Here is a 26,768-nt window from a genome sequence, read left to right as displayed (position 1 = left end):
TGGTCCCTTTTTACTTGATTTCCACATCGTTTCCTGTGGCGCTCACGTCATCTTTCCGTCGATGCGTTTTGAGGTTAAATCAACAATGGGCGCATTCACCAGAAAGATCGGTAGTGTAAGTAGCTCCGCTATTGATAGGTATCAGTTTGGTAACGTTAGTATTCTCTGCTGGACGGGTTGCTCATTTTCTTGACAGCAATAGGTTCTGTGGGCCCTTCTTGAAGGTTAAGTATGATGAGAGACAATTTCCTGTTATAATATCGATTTTAATTCCCAAGTTTTCTTCGGTATTATTACTATTTTATTCTTCAATATATGGGAAATTTATTCAGAGTAACATTTCAGATTGTTAATAAACATATATGTTTCAGTTTCTATTATTGCTATATTCGAAATTTAAATTTCGTCCCAAATACACTGTCACATCTGTCACTAATGTGAGTTACTCAATATGATTCCAAAAAGTAGCATAATATAAATTAGCTACCAAAGATGACGACCTTTCCGTAGCATACGCTCCATAGCGGAAACTGGTAGAATGCGTTCAGCAGAAAATATTGACAACAGGCCCACAAATGTTGTCAATATTCTATGAATTTTCTGCTGAACGCATCCTATCAGTTTCCTCTACGGAGCGGTCGCCAATTTTGGTAGCGAATTTATTTTATGCTCCTTTTTGGTAACATGTTGGGTAACTGACACTAGTGACAGAGATTTTGGGGCGAAATTTGAATTTCAAATATAGCAATAATGTAAACTGAAACATATAAGTTTATCAACATCTGAAATGCTACTCTGAACAAATTTCACATATATTGAAGAATAAAAAAGTAATAATAATACCGAAAGTAAACTTGAAAATAAAAATCGATATTATAACAGAAAATTGTTTCTCATCATAATTGTTTTTAAGAAAAGGAGCAGTCTCGTCCTCGTCCAGCAGAGAATACTAACGTTAGTATTCTCTGCTGGTAACGTTACCAAAGTGATTTCTTTCAGTAGCGGAGCTACTTACGCTATCGATCTTTCTGCTGATCGCGCCCAACGAATTTTGACAGAACAAATGAAAATTTTAAAATTATGTCAATGATTCTATACGAAAATGACTGATATCGTTACCTTGAATAAACGTGAAAAAAGCCAAGATCCTCCTGAAACTCACAGCCTATTAGGTACTCTGATCATATCTCTGATGTGGAATTCACAGGTTCCGAGTGACAATTGGAGGAGAAGAATAATCAAACCAATTTCGAAAATAAACAGCTTTAATAAATAACTATTTTAACATTAGTTTGTAATTGTAAGCGTAAAATAAGCAACTCCATCATCGAAACAATGAAAAAAGAAAGCTTAACGAATGTTGATGAAATTAACGGAAGGTTTAGCAAGTCAAACATTTGGGTAGGCCATCATCAACTTTGAATTGCTGATCCAACATCATAGGTTTACCGCATTTCTGAAAAAGAACGAAATAGTTAGAATAATTTATGCTACATCGAAATTTCATTGGAGAGTTATATAAACTATTGATGACAACAATATTATGTTGAGTATAAAGAATGGGAAGCAAGTTTTGAGATTGGTATGCCATCACGTTTGTGATGTTTATATCGTTTTTCACACGATCCCATTTTATTTTTATACTTGTTTGAATAAATTGATTTTCACCTAATTATAAACGTTTATATACAAGTGATACTTCTCTTGCATCGTTTCAGCGAATAGGTATTATTTTAAAAATTAGATACGTTCTTGGTTCTTATTTGATGTGCCTGATGTATTTTGTTAATAAATATATGTAAATGTTCTGATTTTCGGTTATTAATTTTTGTGCAATTGAATGTATTATGGTGACATCGGGAAAATACTCCATCAACCCTTTGGCTTAGCAACAAGTAAACAAGATCTACTGTCTTAGCATCAGATACCGCAAGTAATATGTTCATATGTTGAAACTTTTGTTAAAATTCCAATCAGTGGTTTCATTTTGGATAGACCGCTATCTGGACAGCGGTCACTTTTGAACCTGTCATCCTTTGACATTTGATAAGTAAAAACTACTCTCTTTACAATGAAATAATAATCCATCTATTTCTCTTGAAAAATACTCTTCTTTTCTATCAAAATGTATCTTCATCATAAAAAATCATATCATTCATAAGGAAAACAAAACAAGATGACGTCGAACCAATGCTTTTAGATTGGTTGAGGAATCAGCAAATAAATGTTATTCATCGTATCAAAGTGAAAATTTTTAAAATAATATTTATTAGTCTACAATTAAATTTTTGAATTAGTATTTCAGGAATCGTCTTTAGTAGGTGCTACCTACAATGGCCTAATAAACCACAGTAACGACAAGCGTGGTCTCGATTTTGATTGGCTGAGTCTAAATATGGCGGCTTTTTGTTTGCATTCTACATTTACCTGATTTTTAGAATTTATTCATAATGTAAGGCCCATTTTATTCAGTCACTGTAGTATTCTTCAGTTAAATAAATTTGTTCCATAAACAATCAGGCCCAATAATTTTGATTTTGACGAGTGTCAGGTCAGTTTAGTCGATTTTCTTCTTAAATTTCATGGTTATTATGTCCCCATCCGCCATTTTTAGGCTCAATTTGAACGAATTGTCGCCACTATGTAAGTCACTCTAGTGCAACCAATTGTTCAGTTTTCGGGTGAAAAATCGTTACCGTGGTACAACACTTATGTTCCCTATTCTTTTTTTCCATAAATCATGTCTTTATTATATTTGCAGCGCTTCTATGAGCAATCCAAATTGTTCTGAAATTAAATGACAAAAGTAAGGACTTAGAGGATATGATAATGTCGGGTTCTGTGACTCTGAGTAAATGATGAAATAAATGGTACTTGAATCAAAAAGTGACCCTTTTGAAAAAAGTTTATTCATAATACAAGTGTAGAAGGCATTGATAATATTCCACGAGTTTTTAAATGAACGAGTGTTAGAATGAGCTTTGTGTACGAGTATTATACATTATTTTCCCTAATTCCTTGAATTTTTATTGAAATCAATGGAGTATTTCCATGAATATCGTACAGTAACTTTTGTATTGGAAAATTTTGGTTAGCAGAACTGCCAAATACGTGACAAGAGAGTTTCGAGTACCAACATATAATAATGAAATATAAACATGAAATCTGTAGAAACTGAGATATTCCCGCACGATTTTGTTTAACAAGGTAAGGCAGAACTGATGGATTTGCCACAGAATTAGAGAAATCAATTTCAAATCATCTTTCCGTTACAACGGTTCCATGACAGCAGATTTTTTTTTGGGTTTTTCTAATCCAATATATAAGTGCTCCTTCAAGAGACATTTACGAACATAACAATATTTCGTCCTATTCTAAGAAAAAATTGCATTTTATCACCTACAAAAACCTGGAGTATAAATCAACAATACGACCTCCATGCATTCGATTTGTATGAATCTAAAAATAAGACAATGTACGTTCCTGCCAATCTGCAAGAACAGACTTGAGAGAGAGACCGAAGATCTCTGATTTATGGGAAAACATAATATTTCACTGGCAATTTCCCAAACTTAAAATTAGGAAATTATTAGGTTAGTTTCGTATGCAACATTTTTTGCAGACGCCACTACTTTCCAGCTACAAGCACAGCTGTGACTCAGGCATCAACCTCACCGAACACGAGATATTTTTTATTTCCACTCTGATCTGAAGGTTTCGGATGTCTGCAATATGTTTCGGAAATTTATTCGAGATATAAACTAAATTGAATGGTATGAATATAAAAATGGTATAATTTGTATTCGTACAATTCTAATTACTTTTCATTGAATGTTTTTGGGAGGAAGTAGTAGGTGTTCGCAACTTGGCTGAGTTTCATGTTATCTATAAACAAGATCTCAGGTGTACAGCGAGAAAATTAACTTCCAGATTGAAATCCTTGAGAAGGAATACCACCACGTGACTGCTCAATTCAAAACGAAATTATAGATATTTTCCTCTTACAACCACTGTATTTTATGGGGGTTTCACATAATTTCTTCAAACATTCATCTACAGGGTGGGCAAATAAGCGAGCTAAGCGGCTATATATCAGGATCCACTCATCGTAGAGACTTGCGTTAAAAAATTTTACCACTAAAGTGTACAAGAGAACACACTGGAAATTGTTTTGAAGTTCATACCTCTACCGCTAAGGGGCGTAATAGCTACCGTCGAGTAGAAAAATGAATTTTACTCGAAAATGTTTCATATGAAGTTGAAGAAAAAATATCATCACTGTAATCCTTGTTAAATTCTCTATCTTTTTGAATTGTCACTTTCAATTTTACGACATCAAATAAGGGTAGGTGAAAGGGAGAAATCTGACTGATTGAAACGCCTGTAACTTCAGTTTGGCTCAACATTTTTGAGCAAATTAGATCTCGTCTGAAAGATAATATCTTGTTGATTGAGAACAAAATATAGTCATGATAAATTAGTTTTTGCTGCTTTCGATAGGGGGTGCTTATTCAGAAGTTAATTGTTTTGTTCATTTTACTCCGAAATTTCAAATGTAATGATAGGACTTTCTTAACAGAAACAGAAATTCCATCAAATTTGCATGAAAAAACCTGAAGGTCGCAAAGCGATAGTTTCAGGCGTTCTGGAGTTGTGGTCGAAAGAAGATATTTTTCAACTGATGCACTGCGAAAAACCAAATTGTCTTTAGTGCTGACAGAAACAGAAATCCCATCAAATTTGTATGAAAAAACCAAAAGGTCGCAAAGCGATAGCTTCAGGCGTTCTAGAGTTATGGCCGAAAGAAGACACAATTTAGTTTTTCAGAGCATCAGTTGAAGAAAATCTTTTTTCGTCCATAACTCCAGAATGCCTGAAGCTATCGCTTTGCGACCTTTTGGTTTTTTCATACTAATTTGATGGGCCTTCTGTATCTGTTAAAACTTAAAACATAATTTGATTTTTCGCAGTGCATCAGTTGAAGAATATCTTCTTTCGGCCATAACTTCAAAACGCATGAAATTAACGCTTTGCGACATTCAGGTGATTTCATACAAATGTGATGGAATTTCTGTTTCTGTTAAGAAAATCCTATCATTTGGATCAATGAATCAATTGAAATTTCGGAGTAAAATGAACAAAACAATGAACTTCTGACTTAGCGCCCCCTATCGAAAGCAGCAAAAACAAATTCATCATGACTACCCTTATTTGATGTCGTAATATCGAAAGTGACAATTCAAAAAGATAGAGAATTTTCCAAGGATTACAGTGATGATATTTTTTCTTCAACTTGATATGAAACATTTTCGAGTAAAATTCATTTTTCTACTCGACGGTAGCTATTACGCCCCTAGCTGTAGAGCTATGAACTTCAAAACAATTTCCAGTGTGGTATCTTGTACACTTTAGTGGTAAAAATTTTTACCGCTAGTCTCTACGACGAGTGGATCCTGAGATATAGCCGCTTACCTCGCTTATTTACCCACCCTTTACATTGTAGAAGGTCAATATTTTAAATTTGTTAAGTATGAGAAAAAAGTTGGTAACCTTTCGTGTTTTGCAAAAGAATTGATGATATGTTCAAAGCATTTATATATTTTTTTTTAAATTTCGGGAAAAAACCTACAAAAGAGGTAAAACAATAATTTTGTGAAGAAAATAATCGACAGTCGAACTATGATACCTATCAGTAGCGGAGCTACTTACGCTACCGATATTTCTGTTGAACAATAGGTCATTTGTGTTCGATAGGTTATGCCATTTAATCATAGAAAGATACACTATTCAACAACGTTTAGAAATTCTTTAATTGTTTCATCAAAATCAGTGCTCATTTAAGAATACTGACAAAAATTGAAGAAGAATGATGTTCAGTAATGTGAACAAATCAAAACAACGAGAATTCTAATGAAACCACAAAGAACCCAATCCGAATATCCATGATAATTTTCATCAATATTGCGACGCTCTAAAACAACTTATCCCAACAGCTCAAATTTTTTCAACAGTTTTACTATTTCCGGCCAATAAGGGATTTCACGGCGACCGAATTGTGCAGTAGTATTGAGAAATATGACTGCAAAATTTCAATATTTTTGTATTGATTTTAACAATTTCAATGCGTTGTTGAAGGGTGTATCATTCCATTTTCAGTAAGGCGGAGTTTTTACTTGTCAAATGTCAAAAGAAGACAGCTGTTTAGATAGCGAGCTCTTCAAAATGAAACCTCTTATGGGGAAACCCTGCTTTCTAAAGAAGCAAAATGTAGAATGTGAAAATCCACAGCAAACTTTAACAAGAAAAAGGAAAAAGATTGCGATTCACTTACTTTACATTTGAAACAGAACTGATGCCATTTGGCGTCCAGAGCAATAGTGGCTTTGGTTGTGATAGGTTTGCCACAGGCCTTGCACTTGGGGCATATCTTATTGGCGTGGCAGTCCGTACAGTATGGTTTACCTTCAACATCTACGAATTGCTTTCCTATCAGTGGAGACTTGCAACTTTCACATGTGAAATGGTCAGGGTGGAAGTGTCCGCCCATGGCAGCTACAGCTTTCTGTAATAATAGAACAATTAACTGTCAGAAAATGAATTGAAGACATTTTTATTAGCTCGAAGATGACAAATGAAATTAAACATTGAAAAATTTGACATCGTCTGATGAAACTTTTATTAGTCATAAACGGTTAGAATGGAAAATTTGGGTTATTTGATTATTTCATTAACTAGTGTAAAGATAATCACGTAAAATTATGATGAATTGGATAAATTGATTTAATAGAGGTCTAGTATACATTATTGCATAAGACACTTCTTGAAACTATAGGTACACACTAGCAAAATTAGGGAAGCGTGCAAAATCTTCACGAAGTTTATGGTTAATTTTATCTTGAAACCTTTGGCCGATTTCAGGAATTAATTATTTGAATTGTAGCTTCATTTCCCGGGATCATAACTGTTCAGAAGTTCTCCTCATTTACGTCTCTTTTTGTTATATGAATAAAAATATATGAATAAAAGAAAATGAAAAGTTAGGTTTCATTCAGAGCACCTTTCGAGTGATTCGTAGACTTTCAGATGTTGCCACAACTTTTATGAACTTTTTTTTCATTTATTGAGATATTTTAATATGATACCGTTATTGTACAATGATTTGAATCGCAATGCTAATGTACGACTGATGTACCGGGGTTTTCACCATAATTTGACCCCCCCCCCTTAACTTTGCTACTAAAAGAGGTACAAAAAAATGTATTCAGCCCCTCTACATCGGTTGAAGATATAAATAAATTTCTCGTTGATATTGCTACAGACTTAACATGTGAAAAACTAAAATCTAAGCAGTCTGATATATACTCATCATTCAAGATATCTTTTCCTTCTGAATACGAAACCAAACTTATGGATCCTCAGCTCTGGCCGGAAGGTATAATGATTAATAAATTTTTTTTAAGACGAAGAACGATGAATCAAAATATCACATAGATGATACTTATATTGGTAAGTCTGAATCTTCAATAGAACACTACATCACTGAAGAAATTAATTCAATGAGAATTGTACAATTAAATGTACAAAGTCTTCCAAAGAAATTGAACAACTTGGAGCTCTTCCTCAGTTCTTCTGATCCCGATTGTATTAGTGTAGTGGAACACTGGTGCACATCGGATCGTTTTGAGTATATGACTTTATCTGGTTATCAGGTCGCTTCATTTTACTCTAGACCTGGTCGAGAACATGGAGGTAGTGCTATTTATGTTAAATCGGGATATAAGGTACAACGCCTGAATATTGATAAGTATTCTATTGAGATGCATTGTGAATTATGTGCTATAAAGATCAAGACTAAAAAAACTACCTACTGTGTATTGAGTGTTTATCGACCTCCGTCAGGTTATATTCCCCTATTCTTAAAGACATTAGAATATGTTCTTAATTACTGTATTTCCATTTCAGAAATTTTGTTTTTGTGTGGTGATCTGAATATTGATTTCCTTTCAGTTAATGACTCTTGGAAAAAACTTCTTGATGAACTTTTTACTTCTTTTGGTTTATTGGAGGGTTCCTTGGAGCCTACGAGAGTCTTTACAAATAAAAACGCAAAAACTTCGTCTAGCAAGGTTGACTATATAGCTACAAATGCTAACAGGATGAGCATTTCGGTGTCTGTTCACGAGCCCTTTATTAGTGACCATAAAGCTCTCATTCTCGACTATATTTGTAATGACCAACTTGAAGCTGAACAGGATTTTATAAATTTCAGATTGATATCCCACTCAAATTTGGAGAATCTTTTCTCTATGATTTCAAATACAAACTTTCAAGTATTGGATAATTTCGACACAATAGACACTAGATTTCAAATATTTTTGGATTTATTAACTTCTTCGGTTGAAGCTACTTGTCCCTTGAGATCATTGCCTCCTACTTCTCGGTGTCGACCGAGGTGGATAGATTCCTCAATACTTCAAGCAAGAGACCATTTGAGGAATCTTCACTGGGTTTTTAAGAACTTGAAATCCCGAGATGCTTTGATAAATTACAAGAAAGCTAAAACAGCATACAATCGGTTATTGAAAATTTCTAAACAAAATTATAATGATAATATTCTTTCTGAATCAACCAATCGCAACAAAACTTTATGGACCCTTGTAAATATAGAGTTAGGTACTAAGAACCGAAGTCGTGTCAATGATATTACGCTTACGATTAATGAACAGACTATTTCAGATCCCAATGAGATCGCCAACGCTTTTGGGAACTATTTTTCTACTATGGGTGAGCTCGCACTACGAGGTGAATACGGAAATTTAATTTCGAACTCATGCACCACCCAGAAATTGGTTAACTCGAATTTTTACTTTTTTCCTGTTGTTCCTGAAGAGATCATATCTGTTATCTCAGGTTTGAAAAATTGCGGTGAGTCTGGGCCCGATAATGTTTCTTCTAAAGTGCTCAAATACATTTCTCCCCTTATTGCGGAGCATTTTTCTGATTTAATTAATTTCTCTGTTTCCTTGGGTAAATTTCCAGCAGTATTAAAGCAAGCAGTAGTAAAACCAGTTCATAAAAAGGGTAATATTAATGACTTGGAAAATTATCGTCCAATATCGTTACTAAGTCAGCTATCGAAGGTAATAGAGAGGATAGTCTGCCATAGAATGTATGATTATCTTTCTAGATTTTCCATCCTGACAAGTTGTCAGCATGGCTTTAGAGCTGGAAGATCCACTCAGAGTGCCTGCTGTGAATTTTTTGAATTCGTTTATTCCTCATTAGATGATGGATATCAGGTTGCCGGAATATTTTTCGATTTAACTCGTGCATTTGATTGCATTCAACCAGAGTTTCTTATTGAGAAAATGTATCAAATGGGTTTCCGAGGAGTATTCCTCGATTGGATTCGTAGTTTTCTTTCAGACCGGTCTATGGTGGTTAAGCAGGGTGGCTCCCATTCCCGAAGATATTATCCAAAATTAGGTATTCCCCAAGGTTCAGTCTTAGGGCCACTTCTTTTTCTCCTATTCATCAACGAGCTTCCTCATCATATTGTGGCTTGCATTATAATTCTCTTTGCTGATGATACCTCCTTGGCAATTAAAGCTCGTAATCTTGAAGAACTGATAAGGATTTGTGAATCTCTTATCAAACGATTTATTGTCTGGTGCCGAGGGAACTCTTTGATTGTAAATTTGGAGAAAACCAAAATCATCAAATTTCAGATAAGGGAGGGTCTTGATTTCACTGTGGACCTTTCAGACTTCAGCCTCAGGTCATCAGAGTGTGTCAGTTTTCTGGGAGTACGTGTGGACAGTGGGTTGAGATGGTCCTTCCACATTGATCACGTATGTAACAAAATAAGTAAATCCTACTTTGCTATTTCCCGCCTCAAGAGTTCACTATCATTAGATTCTCTCGTTGGGGTGTATTTTAGTAGTGTATATAGTCACCTTTGCTATAACGTGGTTCTGTGGGGTTCATCCCCATATGCTGGGCGTGTATTTGTTGCACAGAAGAGAGTACTTCGTCTCATTTTCAACCTGAGTCCTCGAGACTCATGTCGCCCTATATTCAAGGAAAATAAAATATTATCTTTTTCACTATAGATTGGTGGTGTAGGATCAGAGAAACAGGAAAATGATACTCTGTTAGTTCGCCGACGTTTCGGAAAAATTTATTTCCATCCTCAGGGCTCTACAAAATTTACGGAAAACATAATTTGCAACATTGATGAAGGTGTTTACAAAATAAAGGAAAGATGAGCATTACTAAAAGTTATTGACTAGAAAATATCACAGAAAGGATGGTCTGGTATAATTTATATATACAAAGAAGCATTATAAAATTCAAAACATTTTTAGTTTAAAATAAGAGTAAAAATAAAAAGTAATATAACACATATAGGTATAAACAAAGTACTTACAAGCTAGACAAATGTATCTTCCCAAAATCATCTTTTTAAAATTTAAATCAATTCTCCAATATTTTACGTGTAAAGAAATCATAATATGTATATTAAAAACCGGGGACAAACAATGCGACCGATGCATAGATAGTATGCCGACAGACGGAGGTGAAATCAAAGGAACAGCGGACTCGAAACAATTAGGGTAAAAAACTTAGACGTATGTATGTGATGCGCTGAAGTAATGAAGTCGATAGGGGCTAGAAATCTTTATTTTGTTTTATTATTATTCCGTAGTTGGGTATTTGTTTTTAATAAGGAAAAATAGAATCGGCTAAGTTGTTGTATGTCAGCTCTAGAATTTACTGAGTCATGGATACTTATTTGTAACATCTCAAAAATTAGCCGATTGCTCAAGTATGGCTCCCTATTTAATATTTTGACGTCTTCAAAATTAAAGTTGTGACTTTCATTCAGGCAATGTTCGGCCAAGGCTGTTTTAGGGTTGGAGATCGGCAAACGGACAGACCTAATATGTTCCTGTATTCTGGATTTCAGATATCGGCCCGTCTGGCCTATGTAGACGCGAGAACAATTTAGACAGCTGATTTTATATACAACATTGGAGTTCAGAAGAGTTGGTGTCGGGTTTTTGACAACACTGAAAAAATTCTTTCCTAAGGTATTTGAACTTTTGAAAGACACCCTGACGTTCTCTTTTTGAATAACCTTGGATAGTCTCTCTGAGAGGCCTTTGATATATATGAGTTTGTTATAATATAAAATTGTATTCGAAGGTCCCTCAGATGAAATGATCTGTGGTAGAGAGGGTTTGAGAGACTCCCCTAATATTTTGCTTATGAGATGCGCCGGATAGCTGTTGTTAAGTAAGATGGATCTGATCTTTTTCAGGTTTTTTTCATGATACCTTTTGTCAGAGAGGTTCAAGGCTCTGAACTTGAGATTTCGTATGATGGCATTTTTCCTAAGATGTACTTTCTACCAAAAATACATAAAACAGGCATACCGATGAGACCCATTTTAAGCTTTGTTGGTTCCCCTATATACGAGCTATCAAAATTCATCGCTGATCTATTGAAGCCGATATTCATTAAGGACGAACATTATGTCCGGAATTCTTTCGACTTCTTCAATTCAACGAATAAGACCAGATTGCCACCTAACTATGTATTACTATCACTTGATGTCGTTTCTCTTTACACTAACACGCCTACAGATTTAGCACTACAAATCATTGAAGAAAATTGGAATATGGTTTCTGACCCCTCATTTGATTTTGAAACCTTCAAATTAATATATAATTTTTTGATAACTAGCAGTTATTTCTGTTTCAACGGACAATTTTATAGGCAAATTTTTGGTTTCGGGATGGGGAATTGTGTTTCGCAGATTTGCTGTGACATTGTAATGGTAAAACTTCAAGATTATTGTCTCTCTCGTTTACCTTTCAGTGTACCAATTTTCAAACGTTATGTCGATGATATTTTCACTTCCGTTCCTGTTAACACTGAACAAATCGTGTTGGACACTTTCAACTCTTTCCACCCAAAATTACAGTTCACTTTAGAATTAGAATCAAAAAGCGCTCTGAATTTCCTTGACATGAGAGTTGAACGCATGGATGATAATGTCTTATATGTTGATTGGTATCATAAACCTACTTTTTCTGGCAGGTATATAGGTTTTCACTCCCATCATGCCATGATACATAAAGTTAACATCATACGAAATCTCAAGTTCAGAGCCTTGAACCTCTCTGACAAAAGGTATCATGAAAAAAACCTGAAAAAGATCAGATCCATCTTACTTAACAACAGCTATCCGGCGCATCTCATAAGCAAAATATTAGGGGAGTCTCTCAAACCCTCTCTACCACAGATCATTTCATCTGAGGGACCTTCGAATACAATTTTATATTATAACAAACTCATATATATCAAAGGCCTCTCAGAGAGACTATCCAAGGTTATTCAAAAAGAGAACGTCAGGGTGTCTTTCAAAAGTTCAAATACCTTAGGAAAGAATTTTTTCAGTGTTGTCAAAAACCCGACACCAACTCTTCTGAACTCCAATGTTGTATATAAAATCAGCTGTCTAAATTGTTCTCGCGTCTACATAGGCCAGACGGGCCGATATCTGAAATCCAGAATACAGGAACATATTAGGTCTGTCCGTTTGCCGATCTCCAACCCTAAAACAGCCTTGGCCGAACATTGCCTGAATGAAAGTCACAACTTTAATTTTGAAGACGTCAAAATATTAAATAGGGAGCCATACTTGAGCAATCGGCTAATTTTTGAGATGTTACAAATAAGTATCCATGACTCAGTAAATTCTAGAGCTGACATACAACAACTTAGCCGATTCTATTTTTCCTTATTAAAAACAAATACCCAACTACGGAATAATAATAAAACAAAATAAAGATTTCTAGCCCCTATCGACTTCATTACTTCAGCGCATCACATACATACGTCTAAGTTTTTTACCCTAATTGTTTCGAGTCCGCTGTTCCTTTGATTTCACCTCCGTCTGTCGGCATACTATCTATGCATCGGTCGCATTGTTTGTCCCCGGTTTTTAATATACATATTATGATTTCTTTACACGTAAAATATTGGAGAATTGATTTAAATTTTAAAAAGATGATTTTGGGAAGATACATTTGTCTAGCTTGTAAGTACTTTGTTTATACCTATATGTGTTATATTACTTTTTATTTTTACTCTTATTTTAAACTAAAAATGTTTTGAATTTTATAATGCTTCTTTGTATATATAAATTATACCAGACCATCCTTTCTGTGATATTTTCTAGTCAATAACTTTTAGTAATGCTCATCTTTCCTTTATTTTGTAAACACCTTCATCAATGTTGCAAATTATGTTTTCCGTAAATTTTGTAGAGCCCTGAGGATGGAAATAAATTTTTCCGAAACGTCGGCGAACTAACAGAGTATCATTTTCCTGTTTCTCTGATCCTACACCACCAATCTATAGTGAAATTAAATTTTGGATCACCACTTCAGATCTTGTGAAATAAAATATTATCATTTCCTTCTATATACATGTTCAATTGTCTAATTTATGTTCACCAAAATTTAAAAAAACTTAAAACATGTACAGATTTTCATAGCTACAATACTAGGCATGAGGATATTTTATGTATTCCCAAGCATAACACTAAAAAATATGAGTCGTCACCTACTTTCACAGGAATTAAATTGTATAATCACTTGCCTAAACATTATAAGAGACTTGGTGAAAAACAATTTAAGAAAGAAGTAAAATCAATGTTGATTGACAATTGCTTTTATAATATTCAAGAGTTCTTTACTAATTCTATCACTTAAGACTTTTTTAATACTAACTTTTGCCAACATTGTTGTCTTTATATTTTCAATATTTTGTTATTTTCTTTTTTTCTTGTTGACTATTCCTATACATTGTATGATGTCTTAAAGGAGGAATAAATTATTATTATTATTATTATTATTATTATTCTACAAAAGTTTTACGAAATCGATGTTTTTCAAAATAATTTCACAAAACTAAATATATACAGAGTGCGCAACATATTGATTGCAACTTCATTTTTGCAAATGGAACACCCTGTATATTTTCTATATTTGACTAGTTCTTTTCCCCCTAATTTCGAATATATAACATATGTTTGGCCTAGCTCTCTTATTCTGAGTACCACATAGTTGCAAATTTTAAGAACCACCTGGCAAGCTAAGTAATGAGTTTTCAAGTGGAAGGCTGTGCTAATTTATTGCCTTTTTTTTATATCCCGTAGGCAACGTTTGTCATTGAATGAAACTATTCATCGAATATGCACTACAGAGAAGCAGAAAAATTTGAAATATTTTCACCTAATGTGAAGAACAATAAAAATAAGGAACAAGGCTACAAGCAGATAATATATGAAGTTGAATCCAGATCATCCAATTCCAATTTATAGTGAAAAACGTATGTCATATCGTCGCCAACGAGATAACTCAAAAAAGGGCATTTTGATTTATCGCAGCCTACCACTTGAAAACTGATTACTGAGCATGCCAGGTGGTTCTTAAAATTTGAAACTCTGTGGTACTCAGAATAAGAGAGATAGACCAAACATATGTTATATATTCGAAATCAGGGGAAACAGAGCTAGTCAAATATAGAAAAATATATAGGGTGTTCCATTTGAAAAAATGAAGTTGCAATCAATATGTTGCCCACACTGTATATATTTCGTTTTGTGAAATCATTCTAAAAACACTAGTCGATTTCGTGAATCTTTCGTAGAAAACATTATTTTGTAACTCTTTCAGTAACAAAGTTGAAGGGGGAGTCAAATTATGGTGAAAACCCCGGTACATCTATTGAACAAAGTTCTTTTATCCAATGAATATTTCATCGAAACAACGAACATTCAACATCAATTTCAGAATCTTGATATTGATGAACAGATATTCATAATATCAATGACTAGTGATATAAGTACCTTGTATATTGTATCAACCGAGGTATCAACGAAATCAAGTTGGTGATTGCTATCATTCAATATAGTATATTGAAACCATTAAATGATATTATTTCTTCCAGAATTAAAATATTGCATTTACTAAAAAAAAAATAAATATTCTAAAAGATGGGGCATCCTCTTAGTATTCATAATCATTCTCGTCTATCAAGGATTCACTTCATAGGGTGTTCTGAATAACATTTTACTTTTCATTCTTTCTGTTTATCCCTGTATATAACAAAAAACACAGTACCTGAGGATGACAGTTGAACAGTTATGTTTCCGAGTAATCAATAACCAATTGAAAACAAATTGAAAAAATAGGACAAAGGGTTCAAGAGAAAATAAACTACAACTTCGTTGAAATTTTGTTCGGTTCCCCTAATTTTGCCGTTGTGTTTAAATTAAAAAGTTGAAGAATATTGCTTATTATTACATGAGCCAATATTAAAAGCCTTGAAAGTAGTAACAAAGAAATAGAGAAATCGAAGAGAAAAGTGGTAGCGCAAACTTTTAGGAAAACAGTTGAAAAGTACAGTTAATTCTGGAGTTATTATTATCTATTCTATCCGCTTTTAATTCGTTGTGTGATGTCAGATGAATCAAGTAGATCGAGACGAGTTGAGTCGAGAGTTTCTGCAATGTTGATGCAATGTATCAATTTGTCAAAAAGAAATCAAAAGAGATCCTAAATCATGTAAAATATCAGGTGTGTGAATAAGTCTTTCCCGTTTTTTGTAAGAGGTGGCGCCACCAATACTGTGCGAGTATTTAATGGTTACATATGTCATAATCAAAGCTTATTCATCTGTCAACAATTCCACACTAACACATTAGTTGAAATTTTTTCGCATCATAAATTTTTGAAATCGTGAAAATGTCGAAATTTGAGCCGAGTCGACGTCATTTGCGGGAAGTTTCACTTTATTGGTTCAATTTGAAGAAATCTGCTGCCGAGGCGCATCGGTTGCTTCAGGAAGCTTATGGAGAAGGTTGTGTCGATGATTCAAGTGTTCGCGGATGGTTTCGACGCTTCAAAAGTGGCGATTTCGACGTGGAAGACAAGGAGCGTTCCGGGCGGCCGCAAATCTTTGAAGATCAAGAATTGGCGACTTTGCTTGATGAAGATTCGTGTCAAACGCAAGAAGAACTTGCTGAAGCATTGGGAGTTGACCGAACAACCATTTCCAAGCGTTTGAAAGCCATGGAAATGATCCAAAAGCAAGGAAATTGGGTGCCGTACGAACTGAAGCTGAGAGACGTCGAACGGCGTTTTTTCACTTGCGAACAGCTGCTTCAGCGACATAAAAGAAAGGGTTTTCTGCATCGTATCGTGACTGGCGATGAAAAGTGGATCCGTTACGATAATCCGAAGCGAAGAAAATCATGGGGACTACCCGGCCATGCATCATCATCGACGGCCAAGCCAAATATTCATGGCGCCAAGCTCATGCTTTGTATATGGTGGGACCAGCTAGGTGTGGTTTACTATGAGCTTCTGAAACCGAATGAAAGGATCACAGGCGAGGTCTATCGACGACAATTGATGCGTTTGAACCGCGCACTGCGAGAAAAACGGCCACAATACTCCGACAGGCACGACAAAGTTATTTTGCAACATGACAATGCTCGCCCACATGTTGCACAGCCGGTGAAAACATACTTAGAAACGCTCAAATGGGAAGTCCTACCCCACCCGCCGTATAGTCCAGACATTGCTCCGTCTGATTACCATCTCTTCAGATCGATGACGCATGGCCTGGCTGACCAGCACTTCCATTCCTACGAGGAAGCCAAAAAATGGGTTCGTATGTTGCCAGAAAGATGAGGAAAAGTTGTAGCTAGCGATGGCCAATACTTTCAATAATTCATTTGTAACCATTTTTTCACAATAAAGGCTCAAAATTTGAAAAAAAAACGGGAAAGACTTATTCACACACCTTATATTAAAAATTAATAACTCATAACTGCAACTGGCTAGGCTAGGACGTGGCGATGTAAATATTGTATTTAGCATCGATGTGGATATAGCATTATGTTTCCCAATTTCACGATTAGGTAAACAGGGTGATCCCTAATGATATGCTAATATTGTCTAGGGCGATTCTTTGAGCCATTTAGAAAAAAGACTTTACATAAACGTATGTCCCAAACGGGTACAGGGTGTTGAAGATTGCATAAAAAAATTTTTTCACTGCATCAAGATACGTTTTCTGATGTACAGGTTGAGCAAATTTCGATATTTTAGCTCTGCAACTTTTAAACCAGAGGAGATAGACAAAATCTGATACCCCATTCTCGTTCTCTTTTTCTGATAAACTAACCAGAGTAGTATTCATTTTTGGCCACCTTCTTATTTTGTTTTTGGGTTATAAGTTATAAGTGATATGGAAAAAAAATTATACCTCCGTTAATACTGATAATAGAGCTCTGCAATTAAAACATTATACAGGCACTTTTTTACGTAGAATTCAGTGGCGTGATCGTCTTTTCAGTAGGATTTTTAATTACGAAGCTGTGAACCAATGTTATGTTTTTTTTTAATGGGAGCACTAGATTTCTGTGACAATTTTTGAAAGCTTAATTGAAATTGAACTTTCAAACAATAGCACAGAAATCTAGTGTTCTCATTCGAAAAAACATAACTTTGGTTTATAGCTTCCTAATTAAAAACTCTGTTGAAAATACAAGCACGCCACTGGATTCTAGGTAAAAAAGTGTCTGTATTATGTTTTAATTTCAGAGCTATATTATCAGTATTGAAGGAGATATAAATTTTTTTCCATAATCGCCATTTTTCCAATTTTTGCTTATTCCAATCACGAATTGTTAATTTTCGCCTAATGTATCAATAAAAACGACATAACCAATTTTCAGTTTAGTCACAGCGCTGAATGTGTAATCGAATATTCGATTTAGGTATCACAATTCATATATGACATCCATAACATAACTTGCTTTTGAAAATAAAAATCGACATGTGCTGGGATTTTCATTAATGATTCTTTGTAACTTGTAGTTTTACTTTTTTGGAACGCTGTATCGCATCGATGTGTCTATCTGTGTCGCTTCTAGATTGGGCCAAATAATAATATCTGATCTAAACGATGTTTTTCATACAATTTTTGGTTCTAAGCTCCTTATTCTATAAGTTAGGGATACACTCTCGTTCCAAAAAAATGATCTTTCAAAAAACAGAATATAATACTATCTGACGTCAAATGGTTTAAAATGTTTCTATAGTAAGACAGATTATTATTAATATTAGTAGTAGTAACCTAGGGTCCTTCAGATTCTTTATTGCTCTGGATTTGTAGTTTGCAAACAGTGGGTGAACACATTCAATCAAGGGTTACAAATGGTCTTATATATGCGGTACTGATCTTGATTCCTAGGATCTTATATGTTGATTTGGCAAAATATGAGGCTCTGGAAATAGTCTTTTTCTTCATCATTTTTGTGTGAGCATTAAAATTGCATCTGTTGTCTATTTGAACTCTTAAATATTTGATAGTTGGTGACAGTTTTATATTTATTCCATTGATAAAGATAGTTGGTGAATTTGGTTTAATCATTATTAAACAGTAAAAAGAAGCTCAAATAAACAAATAACAATATGTACCAAAAAATACTTCTAAGAAAGAGCAAGAAGCCTCACGCGATTCAAGTTCAGTAAAAATCGTATTGTAGTTATAGTATACAGTCCTTAGTATGAAACCCTAATATGAATTTTCAAAGCAACAATTCTTGCGCCCAATTATATCAAGATAGCTATTTTAGTTCCAGAGAAGGACTTTTGATGAAACTTAAACTATGTTATTCAGTTTTTATATGTACCCATTTTGAAATGGGTGATTTTTTTCTGGGGGCTCAATATTTCTGTAAAATTTGTAGCCTTTTTATTATTGTGTAACACGAATTCAAATCTTTTAATTACACAATGTTTTCCGTATCGACTTCTTCTAAGACTCTGAGGGACATTTTAGAACCTACTACTAATATGTAAGTTTTATTACTGTGTTCCATCGTTACTTTGAGCACCAAAGGTCCCCCAAAATTCCTTTCTCAAGTGTTCACATTGATGAGGCTTCTAGGAGTCCAGAGCCTCCACCACTAGACATACTATTCAACATTGTTATTGGAAAATTAGACGCATTTTAGCGATGAAATGGGCTGTAACATATTATTTCATGAGAATTTAATAGAAATAGCCAGCAATTAGATGGTCCAATACTTACTCCGTCAATTGATCTTATACAAGAATTGCATTTAGGTGCAAGGTATTTTGCATGACAAGAAATACAATATGGAATTCCATCTCTTTGGTGGAACTTTGCGTCGCGAATGGGTGTTGCGCATTTTATACAAATGAAATGGTCTGGGTGGTATGATTTTTCTAAAGCTGTTAGTACCTAAAAAAAACACACTCTTCTACATCTACTCAATCATTGTTGAACTCAATATAGTTAGTATTCTTGCTGTACATATATGTTGTTTTTGGTTTTTGATTTTCAATAGTATTACATTTTAGAAATGATTAAAACAGAAAAATACTTCTGGATTTTCCGGTTTCAGACATGACGAATCTTCAAACAAAATGAAAAAAAATTTTTAGTTCATTTTCTTTAATATGAACTCTGAGGTTATAATAGAAACAAAAATTGAATTCAATTCCCTACTCATATCTTCTCACAAGGGGATATAAAATGCGAAGAATTTTTATAATTTTTCCTATATATAAAAAATACTACTACTATGTAAGAAAATCATCTTACCATTATCTATAGATCCTTAACTAAATAACTTAATATTTTAGAAGAATTTATATGTTTTCAGCAGACAGAATTCATAAATTGCATTCTCTAGCTAGGAAGATCAGTATCATACTTGACTAAAAATTATACATTTGTACTATTGGTACAAATATTAATTGTTTTAGCTCTGTTAATCCTCTAGCTTCAGAATATGAACTATGAAAAGGATGTAAGTAAAGTGAAGAAAAAGTGATTTGTGAAAACTCTGAAATGTGATATTATTATGCTAAAAATTTATGAATTATCAGCATTTGGTTATGATTTGTCTAATTAGGTACACATGTTTTCTTCGAGTAAGAAATTACATCTTCACAATTATGGTCTTGAAAATTTATGAATCGACTGGAAAATAATATTTTTTTGTAGCCATCTGATCATAATTAATTGCTTTAATTACTTGTGGTCTTTTTTCATGAAAAAATAGTAATCAGTCAAATTCTCATATTTCCTTGAACAGACAATAGCTATTGATAACTATTTGAGGACTGTTTATTACAGTTATATAAGAAGCCATCCATTAGTGTGAGATGCCTCGGATTATAATCATATTTGCTCTTACTCACTACTCGATTTGTATATAGAAAATTTTATTAACACAGAATACCCGCAGTGGGACAAAACTTCAAACTAAATTGAAAGTAATAGAATCTGATCTTTCAGAAGTGTGCCAAGATGGATGGTCGAAAATTTTTTGTTGGTACAATTGTTCACTATTTTCTAGCAAAGTATGTATGAGCATGAACTATGATTTACCATTTCTTATTTACAGTGCTTCTTGCATTAGATCATCTTAACCATTTTTCAGAATCTGCTTGTAAAAATATTACATGATTTGTTCAACCGGAACACATATTTAAAAAAGTAGTGTCATGAATGGTCTCCTCATTGAAACGAGTGTATTATTTTAGATTATTTGAAAGCGATAAACAAAATTGAATGAAGATAGTATCTCTTTATGCAATTCTCTCTACTGTATCGACTTTACCATTGTATCTTGTATAGTGCATATCGTACAATGTTAGTATCATTTTGCCCAAAATCTCAACCGGACTGAAACAAACCAAGAAGACTGAATTCACAACATTATTTAACATAAATACATACCCCTCCTTCGATGCTTTTCTTGCAAGTACCACAAATTTTTGGTGCATCAGCCTGAAAAATAATTTATATTATAATATGTTAATTTTTATCACTAGTTAATTACTATTACAATTTTTTCCGTGGAATTATCTTCAACGTTGCCTTCTATCATTTCAACAAATAAAGGAAGGTCTGTTGTTCTTAGACTACGTTCAAATTCAACATACCACCTATCAATAGTTGTTTGCGATGGACTCGTGTCTGGATAATGCTTATCAAACCATTGCTTTGCTTGCACAGTATTCTTTTCCATTAAATAACAGTGTTTTATCAAGATACGAAACTCTTTTTCATCCATTTTTCATACAATAAATGTAGAATAACAATAACTTAACCTCCAATTTCTCGAAACGAAACTCGTTCGCGAGTTAACTCTATGGTGCTAAATTTTGACATTGACAGGGATCTTTTGAACAGTGTCACCAATGGTGCTTAAAAGTTCCTAACTTCACATAAGTGCTTTCTTAATTTTTTTTTATATTCCGCTTGAATTTTCTATAGTCGATAATGCAAACGAACTGATGTACCTATTTGTGACGGAAAATTTGTTTTTCTTTTCTAATATTCTACTTTGATTCTTTATGGTGCTGATGAGATGACACTACAACACGAAATTTTGCACGAAGCTTGAAATTTTAATTCCAAGACGTTTACATGCAAAAACTCTCTCAAATCTGTTGTCACGGAAAGATTGGGTATTTGTTTCTCAATATATTCTGGAATTTTCTATGATTCGATGATGTGATCAAGTTAAAGATTGGCCATAAGCTTAAAATTATTAATTGATGTAAATCCTAAAATGTCAATTACGAGGAATGGTCAATGGTTTTTTTCGATATTCCATTCTTTCTTATGGTTCTGGTTGGTGGATCGCTGTTATGAGTTTCAAGTTTTTATGGAACCATTTCGTACATTGCCTGCTTGAAACGCATATAAAATGTTAGGTGGTTCCATTTTGGGGGGTGTCATGTGTCATCTGTGATTTTTGCATTGAAAAAGTTTGTTGCTGTTTTCAAAATGTTTGTTGTGTATATATGTTTCATAAGTATTTATTTTTGATTACTGCCCTCAAGAAAAAAATCTACGTCTTGAAATAACTATCGATAAAATTCTAGTTGTTGTATAAACTGGTATATTTCCGTTAGTTGGTCTACCTTCAATTTATTGAAACATGAAATTAAATAAATTATTTCAAATTCTAATAACAGCTAAATGAATCTATTTTTATAGAAAAAAAAATTCATAATGAGCACAATCACGTGTTAAAGTTTATCATACAGCTAGTAGAAAACCCTTCATAACTTCCTACACACATATTAGTTCCGAATTCAATGAAAATAACTCGAATTATATCTGACCGTCTAAGCTCTTTATAATGGAAATTCTCTGCTTTCAGAAGGCGTGCGGGGGTGCGTTACAACAGGAAGATATATTGACGAAACTTCTGCAGCTGGTGCAAGATAATGACCAGAAAAATCCTGCCGACATCGATGCCAATCTGACCAACACGATTATGGTCTTGCAGAAATGCCTGAGTTTCAAGAATCAGAATTCGGAAATGCTGAAGAAAATGGAGACTAAGGAAATGGAACCGTTGACTGTACAGAACGACCAGATGGAAATCCTCCCAGAGGTCGATACGAACAAACAGAAAAAAGAGTGAGTATTAGGAGTAACATACCTTACATACCTCAGTAAAGTGCGATGAAAATGGAGTAAATCAAGCCGTATTTTTCTCTAACGTTTTCTAATAGATGAACTTTCAAATATTCCAAAGAAATACTTTCCATACAATTCAGTAAGTTCTTCAATCATTAATTATTTGAGTTTGTTATTCAACTACCGAATTTTTCGGTTTCGATTTTTACTTCTAACCAAGACAAGAACATTTACGAAAATTTCCGGCCAAAAATCTGCAAATCGTTGATTTTTCCTTCATGTTTTCAATTTCATATTTCACATCGAATAGGCTGATGACGAGGCCAGGGGTCATATTAACAGTAATAACACGTAACTCAATAAAGTGCCATACCATTCTTTTCTCATTAATAGGTACCTACCGCTTCAAAAGATGCGTATCAAATTTTTTGTGTATTGATGTCTTCAGATGGGAAAGAAATTATGCAGTCAAAGCAATGGCCTGATAAGTATTATTCAAACTCTGCTCCATCTACTCAATGGCCCGTAGCCAGGGGGATCATTCCCTCTTGACCTACCTTTGATTTCCCTACCTGTTCGATCAAAATCAAATTTTTTCTTTCTCTATTCAGACATTGTGAGTCTAAGTTCTTGCGCGCAGAGCAGTGGCGACGCTAGGGGACCCTAAAATTTTGCTGGCTCCCTCTAAAATTGGCCATACTAAGGCTAAAAGATTAGCAGAACTATAATTTCGCTTCATTGGCCCCCTCAAAAAAAATCCGGCCCCCTCTTGGCCACCCCTGTTTTTGGAAGTTGCGCCACTGGCGCAGATCAGAATAATGTCATTTTTTTTATAAAAGTGCATACGAATTACTCAAAAAGTATATTGTGCATAAAGTGGGGAAAGCCCAACTTTTCTCACGAGTGTGCAAACACACGCGTGAGAAAAGGACTTTATCCAAATGTTGCACAATATACTTTTCCTACAACTGCACAAATTTAAATTATTCAAGTAATGTACCTAATTAAATTCAAAATTACCTTCGTTGACAGTTTCTGTTCATTTATTGCGTTTCCATAGAAACGACTTCTCAAAAGCTCAATTTCATTGGTCAACCAAGCGAGGTGTGGGCAAAATGCCGTATGTAGTTATATTTCTCACAGTATGAGCAATAGGTACATAGTTTTGAAATTGAGTGAGCTATGAAGAATATACGCTACTTTCCATAGCAGTTTTGGGCAGAATGGTTTCCAGAATTCGGATTACTTTCATTAGATATATATGTAAAATCTTCCGTTTCTGAGAAACCAAAAATGAAGGTTTAAAATCTGGGAGCTGCATTATTTTATGAAACTCATTGCACCAAAATCAAGTCAGTTGAAGCAGTTTTTTCCAATGATACTATTAATAAAAGCTTTTCCAAAAAGAGGTTTAATTTGGAATAGCCCGCTGTCTGGACAACTGTCAGTTTTGAAATTGTTATTTTTTGACGTTTTACAAGTAAAAACTTACGCCATTACTAAAAATGGATGATACACGCTTCATAAACTCATTGATATGGTTAAAATTAACTACCAGAAGGCCGGCAATAGTGAAACTAGTGAAAAAATTTAAGCAGTTGGGACAAGTCAATGATGTGAAGAATAGAAATCATGTGCGTCGCTGAAGAACAACTGAGAATATTGAAGTTGTAGCCCGTTGACTAAAACCCAGGTTTGTCGATTCTTCGTTGATCTTGGGAATTAATGATTTTTATGTCTAAAATTGGAAGATATTGATGTGATTGTGGACGACGTTTATTTCCAACAAGAAAAGTTTCCTGGACGTGTTATTTCTCGAAGAGGTGATCACAATTGGCCACCGAGATCTTATGCTGTAATACTTTTTGTTTTTTCTTCTTTGGTGTCACGTGTGAAAGATAAGGTCAATGGTAATGCTCTACAATCGATTCAGGACTTCAAACATGAAATTCGTGGACATACAAATGGAAATTGGTAATGGAAAATTTCACGAAAAGGATATGGTGGTGCAACCGTAGCCGCGGCAGGCATTCGGCTAATATCTTTCTCCATCGTTAATGGCATACAATTTAATAAACATCCATTGATTTCTCAATATCAAAATGAAACCTCTTCTTGAAACAACCTTTATCATCAGTTTAACGAATAAGAAATAGTTGTTTACTAATGAAAAAATATAAAAACCAAACTGACTCACATCAGAAAGTTTGAATGGATTAAATAACTGATCATTGAAAATTCTTAAGCATTCATTTCTTTCTGAGCGGAAATAAATGAAATGAGCATCTATTGATCTTGATCTATTGATTTATTATTGATTTAACTGTTATGGAAAAACGGAAGAAAATAACGTTAAACCAAAGTTATCACATTGGTTGAGGAATCACCAAATATATGTTATCCATATATTTTGAATTTATTTTTTATTATTAATACATGGCTCTATACTAAGTATTGCAATCGAAAATATAAATCCTTTGCCTTAACAATTTTCCAAATCCTTTTTCGAACCCCGTGTAATAATTGAATATTTAATTATTTCCGGTTTTTTCTTGAATTATCATTTCTCGCAAAAGTTTCAGGATATCCCTCATTTGCATTAAATTTCAAAAAAACTTTTATCATTACCACTCACCATTTTGCTATTCTCTTTTCTCGGAACAACACCAGTTTACTATACGACTACAAGGCAGTTGTGCGACTGATCTTCGGGATAATCTTGTTTTCAAAATTGTGTGGAAAATTCACAGAAGTGGGATCTAATAATAAAGGAATGACTGCGTGAATGCAGGAGGTAGATCAAGATCAGTCGTTAAGGACCGCTGTATTTGTTTCAATAATAGATCGCTCAAATTTAGATGAAACATGGATTAAAATGCTGGTGTTCTGTTTCAAGCTGAATCGGATTCGGAAGGAGCGCAACAGCTGAGATGAATGGAAGTGTTTTCGCATCAGTGATCCAGTTTTATTTCTATTACGACATGCTTCGGCATAGCTGCTGAAAATTACTCTTGATTTGTTCAATCATAATTCTTTTCGATGCTTCGCACCTGTTTTCCACAGTAGGTCAGTTTTTAATGGAGCAGGATCGGTGAGAATGATTAATCGATGAATAATTGACCGTACAGTGCATCCCATTTTGGGTGAGACAGCCAGGTTTCTCGCTTGTTATTTAAGATAGAGCCTTGCGGTTTTCACGTTCCTGTCCTACTTTTTCGTGAAACTCAAGTTGGTCTAATCAGATTCTGTATAACTGTTTCCGTTCAAAAGATACAGGGTGATTTTGGAAATTGATACTTTTCAGACCCCTCCTTTATCTCCGTAGTTAGTAGAAATAATGCTGAGCTGAAAACTACGTCTGAATCAGAATTCTGCGTAGAATCCAGTGGCGTACTTAATATTTTTTTTCGGGGTATGGTTTTGAAGATTCAACACAAACCTATATTTTTTTAATGGAACACCCTATATATCATTACTTCGTTGAATTCGTTATTTTTTTCCCTTCAAAATGATATATGATACTATATAGGTAGGATGTTCAGAAATGTTAAAAAAACACTAAAACGTCAAATAATGATGATTTTTTTGTAAATGGGCCATGGATTTTCTATGTTTCAATAAGAGGATTATTACTTTCGATTTTTAAAAGTAGTAGGTCATTGATGACACAAACATCCTTGTTGTTATTATGGCTACTATGCATTTGGGAGCATTGTTTTATCAAGTAGGCATTGGAGGGAAAAAACCAATCTGATCTAGCTTTCATCGCTTTAAATTATTGTTATCATTATTGATTCTTTTTTTCTATGGGAAATCCATTGCCCATTAACAAAAAATCATCATTATTTGATGTTTTAGTGTTTTTTAAAATTTTCTGAACATCTCACCTACATGGTGTCATATATCATTTTGAAGGGAAAAAATAACGAATTCAACGAAGTAATGATACACATAGTGTTCCATTTAAAAAAACATAAGTTTGTGTTGAATCTTCTAAACCATACCCCGAAAAAAAATAATGAGTACGCCACTGGATTCTACGCAAAATTCTGATTAAGAAGTAGCTTTTACCTCAGCATTATTTCTAATAACTTCGGGGATAAAGAAGGGGTCCGAAAAGTATCAATTTCCAAAATCACCCTGTATCTCTTGAACGGAAACAGTTATGCAAAATCTGATTAGACCAACTTGAGTTTCACGAAAAAGTA

General features: G+C 34.0%; 2 protein-coding genes across 8 annotated transcripts in view; one reads left to right on the top strand and one right to left on the bottom strand.

Moving 5' to 3' along the window:
- Positions 1–26,768, top strand: part of LOC123682722 — a 55,381-nt gene that overhangs the window by 24,437 nt on the left and 4,176 nt on the right. For 2 of the 3 annotated variants that reach the window (XM_045621481.1, XM_045621480.1), the window contains exon 8: positions 22,298–22,560. In XM_045621481.1, the coding sequence (XP_045477437.1) occupies positions 22,298–22,560 (263 nt within the window). The remainder of the gene's footprint in view (positions 1–22,297; positions 22,561–26,768) is intronic. The other variant, XM_045621482.1, reaches the window with a different exon arrangement.
- LOC123682724 (transforming growth factor beta-1-induced transcript 1 protein-like) lies at positions 1,248–25,403 on the bottom strand. 5 transcript variants are annotated; one of them, XM_045621486.1, is made up of 5 exons: positions 25,196–25,403; positions 20,863–20,913; positions 19,183–19,356; positions 6,332–6,562; positions 1,248–1,456 (listed from the first exon to the last, which is right to left on the bottom strand). In XM_045621486.1, exons 1-5 carry the CDS (start codon positions 25,196–25,198, stop codon positions 1,382–1,384), a joined length of 534 nt encoding a protein of 177 aa, XP_045477442.1. In that variant the 5' UTR covers positions 25,199–25,403; the 3' UTR covers positions 1,248–1,381. The 5 variants fall into 5 exon arrangements, with proteins under 5 accessions (XP_045477442.1, XP_045477441.1, XP_045477445.1 ...); XM_045621485.1 differs by lacking the exon at positions 25,196–25,403 and adding an exon at positions 20,972–21,028; XM_045621489.1 differs by lacking the exon at positions 19,183–19,356 and having other exon boundaries at positions 25,196–25,393.

This window comes from Harmonia axyridis, chromosome 6, assembly GCF_914767665.1.
Source record: "Harmonia axyridis chromosome 6, icHarAxyr1.1, whole genome shotgun sequence".
NCBI lineage: Eukaryota > Metazoa > Arthropoda > Insecta > Coleoptera > Coccinellidae > Harmonia > Harmonia axyridis.
Note: the sequence above shows the minus strand (reverse complement) of the source record. Positions and strands in the feature narration are given on the sequence as shown.